At 36.9% G+C, this 14,262-nt stretch overlaps 1 protein-coding gene across 1 annotated transcript in view; it reads left to right on the top strand.

Annotated features, from left to right (window-relative positions):
* Positions 1–3,836, top strand: part of DYNLT3 (dynein light chain Tctex-type 3) — a 752,500-nt gene extending 748,664 nt beyond the window's left edge. The window contains exons 4-6 of the mRNA XM_050776534.1: positions 566–689; positions 1,647–1,724; positions 2,013–3,836. Of these exons, the coding sequence (XP_050632491.1) occupies positions 566–689; positions 1,647–1,724; positions 2,013–2,089 (279 nt within the window). The 3' untranslated portion in view covers positions 2,090–3,836. The remainder of the gene's footprint in view (positions 1–565; positions 690–1,646; positions 1,725–2,012) is intronic.
* The last annotated feature ends 10,426 nt before the right edge of the window (positions 3,837–14,262 follow it).

The raw sequence follows: 14,262 nt of genomic DNA, 5'->3' as shown, positions 1-14,262 counted from the left end.
AGAACATCTTTATTTACTTTCAGTGGCGGGTGTGCTAGTTGTTTCATAGCTAAACAATTACATAGTATGAATAAGAATATAATTATTATGCATAAGAATTATGTTTTTAAATTAGTCCAATCCTGTTTCTAGCACGTGAGCCCTAGTTCAAATCCCAGCTATTTCAAAGCTACTTGTTAACCAATTGATATCACCTTTTAATTTCTCCACCACAATTTTATTACATAATTTATCATTAGTCTTCCTTGTGTTATAGATATTAGAATTTTTTATTAGCTTCTCTGCTAGATTAAGTTATTTACACAGAAACCATGACATATTTATCTTTATATGGCCCATAGTATCTCATAGAGTGAGATAATGTATGTGGAAACTCTTTCAAAACTCTTAAGCAATTAGAGACAGTGCGTAATCAATATTTACCAAGTGTATATTTTCTAAGATGCCTTATTGAGCTATAAGTATATTTTATGTTTTCAATAAATTTTTTACTGCAATTTGTGTAAAACTTGTTCTTTTTGAACAGTTTTACTGACTAAATTAACTGTCCTCTGTGCCCTTTTAGTGTGTAGATGGGGTTTTAGGTGGTGAAGATTATAATCACAACAACATCAACCAGTGGACCGCAAGCATAGTGGAACAATCCTTAACACATTTGGTTAAGTTGGGAAAAGCTTATAAATATATTGGTAAGTATCAGTATCCTTCCTCACTGGTTCACTTGCCTTTGTCATTGTGATTTTCTCTGAATTTTGAGAAGGTATATGAACAACAGACCTTTAAGTTGGATACTAACAGGGTATAAAGGACTTCTGATTTACTCATTCAAAGATAATCTATAATAATACTTAAAAGATGAAGATCTTTCACTACTCAAAGGCAGTTCGAGCTACTTGTCTTTGGTAGTATCACCCTTTGCATTTCCATCAGTTCTTTCTTTCCACTGAGACCCCCCTCTTAGCTCAACTGTGTTTCTTTCAGTAGTCCCATGCCTCTTTATCTGTGATTCCACACAGCAGCTGTTTATAAAGTGGAACATTTCCTGCATTTCTTTTTTTTTTTTTTTTTGAGACAGAGTCTCACTCTGTCACCCAGGCTGGAGTGCAGTGGCCGGATCTCAGCTCACTGCAAGCTCCGCCTCCCGGGTTTACGCAATTCTCCTGCCTCAGCCTCCCGAGTAGCTGGGACTACAGGCGCCCATCACCTCACCCGGCTAGTTTTTTGTATTTTTTAGTAGAGACGGGGTTTCACCGTGTTAGCCAGGATGGTCTCGATCTCCTGACCTCATGATCTGCCCGTCTCGGCCTCCCAAAGTATTTCCTGCATTTCTGTGTCTGAATTCTGCCCATGGTACAAAGCACAGAATTTGACTGATATTTTTCCAGCAATACAATCACCAGTGGTAATGGCAATGGTCAGAAAACCAACTGAATCCAGTGGGGTCAAAATCATGATGCTAGATAACGATGAGAGGCTTTTATTTATTTATTTTTTTTCAATCTATTTGCTGAATGCTTTGTTTTCTGTGATTTTTTATTTTTATTTTTATTTTTTTAAGGCTTGTAGAGCTCTGAACTCACACACTTTGACCTTGGTTCTCTTTCCCTTTGTCTGTAAGTGTCCTCATTCTGTGACTTTATTTGCAGTGACCTGTGCAGTGGTCCAGAAGAGCGCATATGGCTTTCACACAGCCAGCTCCTGCTTTTGGGATACCACATCTGATGGTAAGAGATCTTAAGCTGATTTACACAAAATCCAACTTTTAGCAAAGTCCAACTGCACTTTTTAATCAAATACTTATTTAATTCTAATTAAATTCGGAAAAGACTATCAACAGTATTGCTTTGTACCTAGTAACAAGTATACCTTCAGACCGATGTGAAATGTGAAAACTTAACAGGTTGAAGGAAGTAAGATATTAAAACATGAGAAAAATGTATATGTATATATATATACTCTGATAATTTTTATGTTTTGCTGGTATTTCAAAATCCTTTTTTTGTGTGTTTCAGGAACCTGTACCGTAAGATGGGAGAACCGGACCATGAACTGTATTGTCAATGTTTTTGCCATTGCTATTGTTCTTTAACTGACTAAAAATGTTGGGCTAAAGCCGTTAACTTAGGAATTTGTCAGTGTATCCTTTCCAAAAAGAAGTAATAGTTGTTTACTAGTGTGCTAGATGACAAGCGTGCAATATGCTTTAAAGTTATCAACAAAAACTGATATTTATCAGCGAGCAATATCATAGTCATTGGCAGATTAGCTCATATTCTATACAGCATCATTTAAATAGGAAAAATGGAATGCTAGCAAAAAATAAATTTAGAAATATGGCATGACATGAAAATACAATCTTACATTTACACCAGCTTTTCACTAATATTTTGTACCTAAGGTGATGGGGAACTACATTCAGATGATAAAGTTATCTTTCAGCTAGAGAAGTTAACAGGAATAAATATATGAACAAAAAAGCTGCAAGGTTAAATGTGGAGAAAATGATAAGAATTAGCTAACATCTTTTAGTTTTGTAAAACTTTCTTCCCCTCACTTAGTTGTACTTAATATTTAGTGGAAAGTAATAATTTTTTTTAATTTTCTATCAGCGAATAGGATAGTAACAACTATGATTAACTTGTTTACTTTTTATGAGGTTTAGTAAATCAATTTTTTTAAAATTTCAAATTTTTGGATTTACACTTGAGGGTAAATTAAATCTGGTAAACTGAATTTCCTAGTTAAATAAAATTAGTTGCAGTATATGATGAACAGTATATGACTCAAACAGCTGCCTTACAATTCACTCATTCCATGTGGAACAAACATTTATCAGATGCCTATTATGGGCATACGTCTCTGCTAAACACTATAGTTGTCAATGTGCTGCGCAAATGCTAAGTTCCTTTTAGCAGTTGTTCAGTTGGAAGACAAGTATTAATATTTGGGGAAGGAAAAGAAACTAGTTGTTTTACAAGGGAGGAAAAAAGTGAATCTGGTTACACATATAGAAGTAAGCAAAATGAAAAGCACTTACTGTTTTCTGACAGAATTATAGATGTAATTTTAAGAGTTGCTCCTAGCAAGTTAAAAGTGCATATAAAATATGCAACTCTTAGTTAAAGGCCTTATTATCAGTCTTATCTATACAAGTAGTAAATTTTGTCATTGCTTTAGTTACAACCATCTGTAAATAATTTAAAAGACTTATTATATGGGGTTCAAATTGAGTGGAATAAAGTATAGATTAAAAGTATACAATCATTAGCACGTTATCTCAGGGCTTATGAAATGTAATTAAATTTATTAAGAAAATAGATGAAAATTAGGGTACACAGCTGGCCACCAAATGTGAAGTCAATCTGCTACTTAACCCTGAAAACAAAATCAGTTTTGCATATTACCACTAACACTAATACATGTAGAGAGTGGAACCATAACTCATTGAATTTTGGAGAGGAATAAGCTTTGTGTTAATATTGACAATATTAAGGCAATATTCTTGTAGGAATACTATGTGCATGTTTGATATTTTGCCGAATAACCATAATTAATAATTGTTCAATGTTTAAGAATAGTAATAACAAAATAAAGGAGTTTAATGCAGTGATCTTTGTTTTGGCACATCAAAAATTCTCAGTCATTATTCATGTTTCTTTATGCTGCTGGCTTTTGTGCCCTGGAAGATTATAATAGTGACCAAAATATATATGCAGACTTGTTTTTTATTATTGTTGTTTAAGCCTAATTTAAGAAAAAAAAATTTGTACCTCGTAAACTTGCTATCTGCTCTGTTTCTAGTTAAAATATAATAAATATTATCTTCCTGTGCTGTACTTTTGCTTCTGGATAATCATTTAATAGTTAGAGAAATGGCATTCTGCTTGCTATGAGAAATTCTAAATAGAAGAAATGCCGGGGATGGTGGCTCACACCTGTGTAATCACAGCACTTTGGGAGGCAGGTGGATCATTTGAGGTCAGGAATTTGAGACAAGCTTGGCCAACAGGGTGAGACCCCGTCTGTCTTAAAAATACAAAAATTAGCCAGGCATGGTGGCACACATCTCTAATCCCAGCTACTCAGGAGGCTGAGGCAGGAGAATTGCTTGAACCTGGGTGGCGGAGATCGCAGTGAGCTGAGATCACACCACTGTACTCCAACCTGGGCGACAAAACAAGATGAAAGAAAGAAAGAGAGAGAGAGAGAGAGAGAAAGGAAGGAAGGAAGGAAGGGAGGGAGGAAGGGAGGGAGGGAGGAAGGGAGGGAGGGAGGAAGGAAGGAAGGAAGGGGGCAGGGAGGGAGGGAGGGGAGGGAAGGAGGGAGGGAGGGAGGGAAGGGAGGGAGGGAGGGAGGGAAGGGAGGGAGGGAGGGATGAAAGAGAAAGAAAGAAAGAAAAAGAATATTATGCAGAATAAATATCATTAAAATAGCAGCCCAAATCCAGTACATTACAACATAATTAATAGCTTCTATTTTATGCCTTTTACTTCATGATTTTAACACAAAATTTCATTTTCATAAGTCAGTGTAAAAATATATTCTGTAACTACTAATTTTTAATGATTATTTTTTGCAAGGGATTCTGTCTTATTTGTCAACTTGCAATTGTGTTGTTGTTTTTAATTAACGACTTTAAGTTTGTAAAATTAGGGTATTCAAAGGATTTTTGTAACATTCTAATTTTATGTTTGTAAAGTACCCATATGCTGCCTAAATGATGGCAACCTCGCATTACGATTTCTCTAGTGAAAGTACTTTCTGCTCTTCTTTCCAAGTTGAGTGTTACCTAATTATGAGTCATTGAATATATTATTACTACCTGCTTTCATCATCACATTCTTTAATCTTAGGATGTCCAGGATTATATTTTCAAAGTTTAAGTAAAAATAGTTCTCTATTTTTGATAACAGTTTTTTTTTTAAGTGGGAGAAAAGTGTGTGACTTTTTGTGGCAGAAGTCATTCTTATAGCAGATACCAAAGCAAAGATTAAGGCTGGGCATGGTGGCTCATGCCTGTAATCCCAGCACTTTGGGAGACTGAGGCAGGTGGATCACCTGAGGGCAGGAGTTTGAGACCAGCCTGGCCTACATGGCAAAACCCTGTCTCTACTAAAAATACAAAAATTACCTTGGCGTGCTGGCGCATGCCTGTAGTCCAAGCCTCGGCCTCGAAATGCCGGGGTTACAAGCGTGAGCCACCCTGCCCATCCAAAAAGATCTTAAACATTCATCTCTTACAAGATTTAGATGACTATCATCAGTATGCCTTAACATCAGTAGTTTAGGAGACTCTAGCCCACTTTGTCTAGTTGCAAACTGTAATTCTCCCTGTGGTCCCACTGAATATCATTCCATATCATTCTTGGATATATATGATGTATTGACAATTCAGGTCTAGATAGAAATAGCCCCAATTGCTTCATGAAGAATGTCCTCTCCCCAAATGGCTTCTGAGGATCTCACGGTTAAAGCTAGCATCCTCTACAGACACTTGCAGGACTGCTAGTATGATATATCTTGTCCCTATGGAAGACAAAATGTGGGCAACCACCCCCATTCTGGGATCCTTAAAAGATGAGAACCATATCAGAAAGTTCCTTCACAGCTACCCCCAACTGGGTCAGGGAATTTGTTGCCTGGGCTTATCTAGTAATAAATATTCAACTTTATGGCAAATGCATACCTTTTAATTTTATTGAATGCTTTATCTTTTTAGATACATTTTTCATGAATGCCATTGTCTTAGTCGGTTTGGGCTTCTATAACAAAATACCATAAACTGGGTGACTTATAAACAGTAAGAATTTATTTCTCACAGTTCTGGAGGTTGAGAAGTCCAAGATCAAGGCACTGACAGATTCAGTCTAGTGAGAGCCTGCTTCCTGGCTCATAGACGACAGCCTCTAGCTGTGTCTCCACAAGGTGGAAGGAGCAAGGCAGCTCTCTGGGGTCTCTTTTGTAAGGGCAGTAATCCCAATCATGAGGGCTCCATACTCATAACGTAATCACCTACCAAAGGCCCCACCTCCCAACACCACCACATTAGTATTTAGGCTTTGACATGAATTGGGATAAGACACAAACATTCAGACCATAGCAACCAGCTTTAACTTGAGATATTTCAATCTAGATTTCCCAGGGCGGAGTTTTAGATGAGGAAGTATTATTTAATGAAAATTCTGTCAATTTATTTTTATTTCTTATAAGGCCTTATGGAGAAAATCTCTTTGAAAATGATTAGATTGTGGTATGTACTGACCTTTCTATAACCTCTAATTTTGTAGGCTAGGAATTTGATATGGGTTAAGTTGCATGAATTAACATGGGCTTTTGCAGCTAATGCTCATACAGTATACCACCAAAAATAGTCAGGATTGGTGTAATGGGTTCTTGGTAATTAAACAAAGCAAACTTTTTTTGTAAAAGGCCAGCTAGTAAATATTTGAGGCTTTGAAGGTTTTTGCAACTACTCAAGTATGCCACTGTAGTGTAAAAGCAGCTGTTGACAAGTAAATGGATGGGTATGACTGTGTTCCAATAAAACTTTACATATAAAAATAAGTAGCAGGCTGGTTAGAGTTTACCAACCCCTACATTAGAGTAAGTAATGTTTTGTGGTCACTTTAAAAATTGTACCTTAATGATTTGAGCCTTTTTTTTTTTTTTTTTTTTTTTTTACTGTTATAAACAATCGAACACAAAACACATTTACCTATTATGATTTTATCATCTTGGACTCAGAGGATCCTTATCAGTAAACCAAACTTGTGATCTCTTTATTGTAAGAAAGCAGGGCTATACATCAATTTTTCCAAAACTAGATTATTCCTTTTTGATACACATCACCTAACTTTTCACTAGATTACAGATTATTTTGTATCTTCTTATCTTGAAGTTTATTTTACAACCATATTTTTTGAAGAACATTATTATAAAAATTCAACACTTTGTGAGTGTTTTATTATTTTTTGCTTACTTTAGGATTAAGATGGGTATCTAGTTTGCCTAGAGAATTTTCCATGCATACTGGACATTGCAATCATGGCCCACTCAATACCTCCTGTTAGCAGAAATTGCGTAGCCCACAGATCAAATAATCCTGCCCTTCAGCTTGGGGAAACAGATGCTCTACTTAGAAGTGATTACATATTGCATTAGGCATGAGCACCTGACCCAGTGATGGATCATCCATAGATGGATTTTAAACCCCTAAGGCGGCAGGTACATTAGCTAAGCCAAGCAAACTAGTTCCCTCTGAATTTTGGATTAGAAAATAAGGAGAGTATTAGTCAACAGGTGGAGAAGAGTGCAGATGAAGAGAGAAGCAGAAACACTTGAGTCTGGTTAAGGATTAGCCCACGTTTTCTTAATGGCAGAGCTGTGGCTAGAGATGCCCTCTCGTCTCTCTACCACTCTCCAATCCAGGGAAGACTGTCCAAGCTTCAATACTACTAACACCAGCAGCAGTATTGATAATGGTATCAGCAGCAATTGTGGCGGAGAGCATGATGTACTAGGCAGGAAACAGGTTGATGGGAATAGTCTACTCCAGCAGATGACAGAATTTCCAGCACATGGTGATAAAAAAATAGACCAGTAACCTAGACATGAGTGTTCATAACAGCTTTATAAGTAATAGCAATAATCTAGAAGCCACTCAGATATCCATCAATGGGTGAATGGCTTAACAAACTGTGGTACATACATATAATACTGCCAAAACCAAAAACAAAAAAACACTTGATATGTGCAACAAATAGCATGAATCTCCAGGGAATTGTATTAAGTATAAAAGTCAATCTCAGCCGGGTGCAGCGACTCAGGCCTGTAATTCCAGCACTTTGGGAGGCCAAGGCAGGAGGATCACTTGAACCCAGGAGTTTGAGACCAGCCTGCGCAACATAAGGAGACCCCCATCTCTACCAAAAGATAAATTTAAAAAGTGGCCAGTGTGGTGGTGTGAACTTGTGGTTCCAGATGCTTCGAAGGCTGAGGCAGGAGGATCGCCTGAGACCAGGAGGGCCAGGCTGCAGTGAGCTGTGATCATGACATTGCACCCTAGCCTGGGAGATAGAGTGAGAACTTGTTTCAAAAAAAAAAAAAAAGCCAATCTCAGAATAATACATACTGTATGATTTAATCTATATAAAAATTTTTAACCAATAGTTAAAAATGGAGAAAAGATTAGTGGATGTCAGAGGACAGAGATGGTGAAGGGAGAGGAGCCTCCTCCATCAGGAGGCAGGAGGGAATTTGGTATGGTTATAAAAGGGCAACACAAGGAATCCTTGTTTTGGAGCTGTTCGGTATCTTGGCTGTGGTGGTGGATACACAAACCTAGACGTCATAAAATTGTGCAGAACTAAATATACACACAAATGAGTACAAGTAAAACGGAGAAGTCTGAATAAAATCAAATTTTATCAATGCCAATATCCTGGCTGTGACATTGTGCTCCAGTTTTGCAAAATGTTAGCACTGGGGGAACTGGGAAACAAATACATAGGATCTCTCCCTATTCTTTCTTACGATTGCATAAAGTCTATTTATCAATACAAATTTCAATTAAAAATGAAGGTGAAATAAGATAATTTCATACCAAAAACATTTTAAAAGCAGAGCGACTCTTGATCAGTTTTATTATTGTCTTTAAATTCCCTCCAGACAATGCACCCTCTTATTGTTTATACCCACAGAGGACCATTCTGACTACTCTCCTTGATACAGCACTGGGTAGAGACATAATGAAAGATAAAGTGAGATGCCAGAACAGCCAAGTCATATTGCAGGGGGAAGGGTGTGACAATAGGGAGCAGGTAGGTAATATATACGGTATTAGAAAAATTAGCTGTCATGAATAGAATTAAGCTTTATTTTTTAAGCTTTGATGTCAGTATTAATAATTCATACATTAGAAATTATGTTTTAAATTTGAAATTTAAAAACAAATAGAAACAGGAAAATTTTCGTTTTGCTTTTGTAATATTCTAATCCTTCCATGTGAGTCTAACATTTTTCTTCAGGCCCAAGATGTCAATGTCAAGGTCTTTTATTTCTCTTTTTGATGTGCAGTAAAGAATTTAGTCTAGATTTCTTTAACTGGGAACATTACATAGTTCTATTCAGTTCTCAGTTTTGCACTGAAGAAACAGCTGTTCACAAATGTAGTTACTTCCAAACATGAATAAAAATTTTGCAAAATGGCCCAGGATAACTTCTTCTGAGGCACTTCTAGCATTCCGATTGCTTGATGTCATCGTCTTTAATTTTCAACACTGCATTTCATGAATTTTATCTGTTGCTCTTTATTCACTCTATCATTGATGATAGAGTAGGGGATGTATCTAAAATAATTAGAAAGCATGTTTTCAAATTCAGTTTTCAACTATCCACCATTTGAGGAACGTAGATCAACGTACCACTGTCAATCCTAGAAGGAGTTTCTAGGCCAGATTATTCCTTGAGGTTTTGTTTTGTTCTTCCTAAAACAAAATCCTCCAGCCAGTTTCACCAAACGTTAATATTTTGCCCTATTTATTTTTATTAGTTTATCTTTCTAAAATATAAGATAAACATTACAGGTCGAGATGAAGATCTCTTCATGCCTCAATTTTCATTTCTAGCTGCTCTTTTCCAGAGGTGTTCACTGCCACGAATGTGATGATGCTTAGCATTCCTTTGCATGTTATTTTACTATTACAATTTTGTATGTACGAAGAAAAAAGTGCATGTTACTGTGTTGTATGTTGCCGTACTTCACAAAAAGAGTATTATTTTTATGTATTACTATGCACTGTATATTATTCTGCAGCTTGTTTTTCTTACTGCACATTATAATTTAAAGATTTAGTCATGTTGATACATATACTCTATGTCATTCATTTTAACTGAGGTATAATATTCCAGCGCATCCGTTCATCCATTCTCCTGCAGAGGGACGTTTATGTTGCTTATTATTATTGACCATGCTGCACTAGTCATTTCTGGATAAGTCTTTTTGTGCACATATACGGATTTCTCTAGAGTACGTAGCTAGATATTGCTAAATCAACATGTATAGCTATCTCATTCTTTATTAAATGCAGTGTAATGCCAAAGTGCCCTCTAAAGTCGTTGCATCATTTTACATTCCCTCTAGAATGTACTATTTCTCCATATATTTACCAAAATGGTATTGCTAGACTTTTTCATTGTTGCCAATTTGATAGGTATCTTGTTATAGTTGCATTTCTCTGATTGCTACTGTTGCTAGTGAAGTTAAATATTTTTCATGTATCTTGCCATGTGTTTTCTTTTTTTTTCTTTGAAGCACATTTAGTAAGTGTCAGATTGTGTTGAACAGGTTGGCAGGAGAGAGTGTTGACTGAACAAGCTTTGATTAATAATGCAGTAGTGGCACAGCCATGAGTAGGAAGGAACTGCCTGAGCAACACTCCCCAGGTTTGTATGACCACTGTGGTTCTTACTTCAGAGTCTTTAATGTTAGAAGAGAAGCATGTATCCAGAGATTTTTTTAAAATTTATTTTATTTTTTATTATACTTTAAGTTCTGGGATACATGTGCAGAACGTGCAGATTTGTTACGTAGGTATACATGTGCCATGTTGGTTTGCTGCACCCATCAACCCGTCATCTACATTAGGCATTTCTCCTAATGCTATCCCTCCCCTAGCCCCCTACCTCCTGACAGGCCCCGGTGTGTGATGTTCCCCTCCCTGTGCCCATATGTTCTCATTGTTCAACTCCCACTTATGAGTGAGAACATGTGGTGTTTGGCCTCAGCCTCCCGAGTAGCTGTGATTACAGGCGCCTGCCACCATGCGCAGCTAATTTTTGTATTTTTAGTAGAGACGGGGTTTCACCATGTTGGCCAGACTGGTCTTGAACTTCTGACCTCACATTATTACTGAAATTTATAGCCATCTTGATCTAATTTGTTTTCCCTCTTGTGATAGATATACCAGTGTAAGAAGTGTTTGACTTTCTCCTTAGTTTTTGTATTAGTTTCCAATTGCCACTTAAACTTGGTGGTCTAAAACAACACAAATTTATTCACTTACATTTCTGGAAGCCAGAAGTTCAAAATAGTCTCACTGATCTAAAATCAAGGTATAAGCAGAGATGTGTCCTTTCTGGAACTTCTAGGAGAGAATCCTTTTTCTTGCCTTTTCTACTTTCTAGAGGCTACTTAAATTCCTTGGCTAGTGATTCCTTCCAGCACCCTCAAAGCTAGCAGTATAGTATCTTCAAATCCCCTTCCTTTCTGACCTCTGCTTCCATCATTTCTGACTCTGAGCCTCTTGTTTTCATATTTCCCTTATTAGGAACCTCGTGATTATATTGGGCCCACCCCAGATATTGTCCCTATGCTTAATCACACCTGCAAAATCCCTTTTGCCATGAACATATTGACAGGTTCTGAGGATTAGAATGTGAACATCTTTGTGATGGTGGGGGGTGTATTATTCTGTCTACTACAATTTTATTATCACATGAGGCTCAATGTCAATGGTCTCTCATTCTAGGTATCAGATAATAGGGAATAGTAAGGAGTAAGGACTGTGATGAGTTGTATAGCACACAATTTAGAAATACGGGCTCAGGGTTAATCTTCCAGTTTTTTCAAAAAATCTGTAAATATCAATTATGATGCACAATCTCTCAATTTCAAAATTTCCATATTTTAGAACATGGTGTTTGGGTTTAAGGAGGTCCAATAAATAGTACACCTCTTTCCTAGTTTAGTTCTGAATCAATTGGGAGATGAAGATAAAGATAGCTTCAAATAAAAACATTACCTTTCTGTTCCAGAATGTAACTTATCTCAGGACAGCTAGTCTTTCCAATGTTAAACTCCAGAATTCGAATTATTGCCCAGTTGAAGGCAGAAACATGCTCTTCTGGTGAAATAGCTACAAAGAAAAAGGGAAAAAGGAGCCATTTTACCTCTCAGGGAAGGAGCGAGGAAATAAAGAAATATCAGGGGTTTTATATGAATTGATAAATCTGTACACAGAGAACGACATGAAAGAAAACATCACAAGTTGGGGATTAAGCACTGTTCCTTTAATGCTTACCACCGAGTCATATTTTTTTTTACACACTGTGCAGCCCAACATTATACAGGCCAAAGAAAACATGTCTGTGGGTCACATGTAGCCCATGGGTCATTAATTTGTCGGAGTTTCATAGCTCCTGCAGATTTAGTCTTCTAGTAGCCCCTATCACTCTACCCCAGCTTCCTCTATTGATTGGGTCATCTGGTCAGATATTGCACTTGTTCCACCAATGGTCAACAGACAAAGGGAAGGAAATGAAGCCAGCTATCATGTGGACTTGAGGCCCCATCAGAACGTCTGGGTGCAACTGCTATTGTAGCAAGCTTGGTAATGTAAACTAGGGAGTTTACATGGACAAAACTAATGTTCTATGAATCATTAGCATACACTTTCTAGAGGGCAATTTGGCAACATCTGTCAAATTTTTAAGTGCTTATGTTCCATGACCAGAATATTAGAGATCTATACTACAGAAATAATAACATGAGTGAAAAAAAGAAAAAAGCAAACAAGAATTTTCTTTGTAATAACAAATTTAAAAAATGAAAACAACTTTAAAGCGTCCACCAAAAGGGCAAGGGATAAATAAATTATGGAAAAGTAAAGATGAAATATCATTTTTTACTTTATGTATTATATGATTTGAAATAAACAATTATATAATACTTTTTAATACTTAATTTAAATTGCACAATACATGATATTGTTTTTCACCCAAAGCATTATGGTATAACAAAAGCCTAAAATGCCCCTTGCCCTTCATCTTGTCTTCTCTCTGTCCCCCACCTTCCCATGTACTCCCATGAGGTAAAATCTACTGTCATTTTCATGTATAAGATTCCAGGCTTTTCTGCACATTTACATGTATACATCAATGTATAATTTTTAATTATAAATAATATATATGATTCTGCAGATTGCTCCTTTTATGGAACAGTATGCTTTGGGGATTTTTTTTTCATGTCAGTATATACAGACTCATCTCGTTGAGTTTAGCTGCCATATTGTATCTACAGTATGGATAGGACACAGTTTATTCATTTTCCTATTGATGAACATTTAGGTAGTTTCTACCGTTCTACTCTTATAAGACAACGCTGCTATGAATATCTTTGTACAAACTTCCTTGGGTCCCTGTATCCACTTTAGAAGTAGGATTACTGGGTTATAGGATGTATACCTTTTAAATCTTAATGAATAGTATTTCTTCTGTAATTTAAAAATAATACTTTGTTTCAAGAAGAGAGAAAACAATATTCTTAAAAATAGCAAGTGGCTCTCTCATGTACAGATGTACAATGTATACACATATAGCTAAAGAGATCCTGCGCCAGCCCTTAAAATTATCGTTGTAAAATAGAATTCATTGTGAATCACAGCTTACCCCCCAAAAAAGCACAACAGTCATACACACTGGGCCTACTGTTTTTGGCATGCTTGGGATATAATACCCGCCGTGCTCTTTACATATACTTATGGGTATTGTGTGTGTGTGTTTCTGTGCATGTGAGCATGTGTGTGTGTGTGTGCATGTGAGCATGTGTGTGTGTGTGTGCATGTGAGCATGTGTGTGTGTGTGTGTGCATGTGTGTGTGTGTGTGTGCGTGCGTGTGAGCATGTGTGTGTGTGTGTGAGCATGTGTGTGTGTGTGTGTGTGTGCACGCGCTGGCACATGTGTGCTGCATAGACTTGCAACAGGGTTTCTTCTAGATGACTCTTCTGAACCACAGCAATTTCTGTGGAAGTAGGAAGAAAATTGGTGAATGTAAGAGATATCATGGAGTTGGAATCCCCTGGAAATCATGACTGGTAGGTCTAGGCAGCCAGGCAGAGAGCAAAACTGAGGATGTCATAAAGTTTAGCTTCTTGTTTGCTGAGCTGAATGAGGTTTGCTGAACTATCCAAAACCACCAAGAGCACTGTTCACTGGGGTCAGCTTCGTCGACGCTCATAGCTTTGTCTCTCTGCTGCTAACAGCAGCATTTGGTAAGGTGTAAGAAGGCCTGCATTCTAGTCCTGGCTCTACCTCCAATTCGCTATGTGATCTTGAAGTAATCATTTCACTGCACGTAATTCATCTATAAAATGAATAGGACCTTTTTCACCTTTAATATCATGGACTAAAAAATCCAAACCAAGGGTTGAACAGACATTTGGATATCTGCTACACATACCTAAATCTGTACAAGCTTGCATCTAA

Source organism: Macaca thibetana, chromosome X (assembly GCF_024542745.1).
Source record: "Macaca thibetana thibetana isolate TM-01 chromosome X, ASM2454274v1, whole genome shotgun sequence".
Taxonomy (NCBI): Eukaryota; Metazoa; Chordata; class Mammalia; order Primates; family Cercopithecidae; genus Macaca; species Macaca thibetana.
This window is presented reverse-complemented; position numbering and strand designations above follow the sequence as displayed.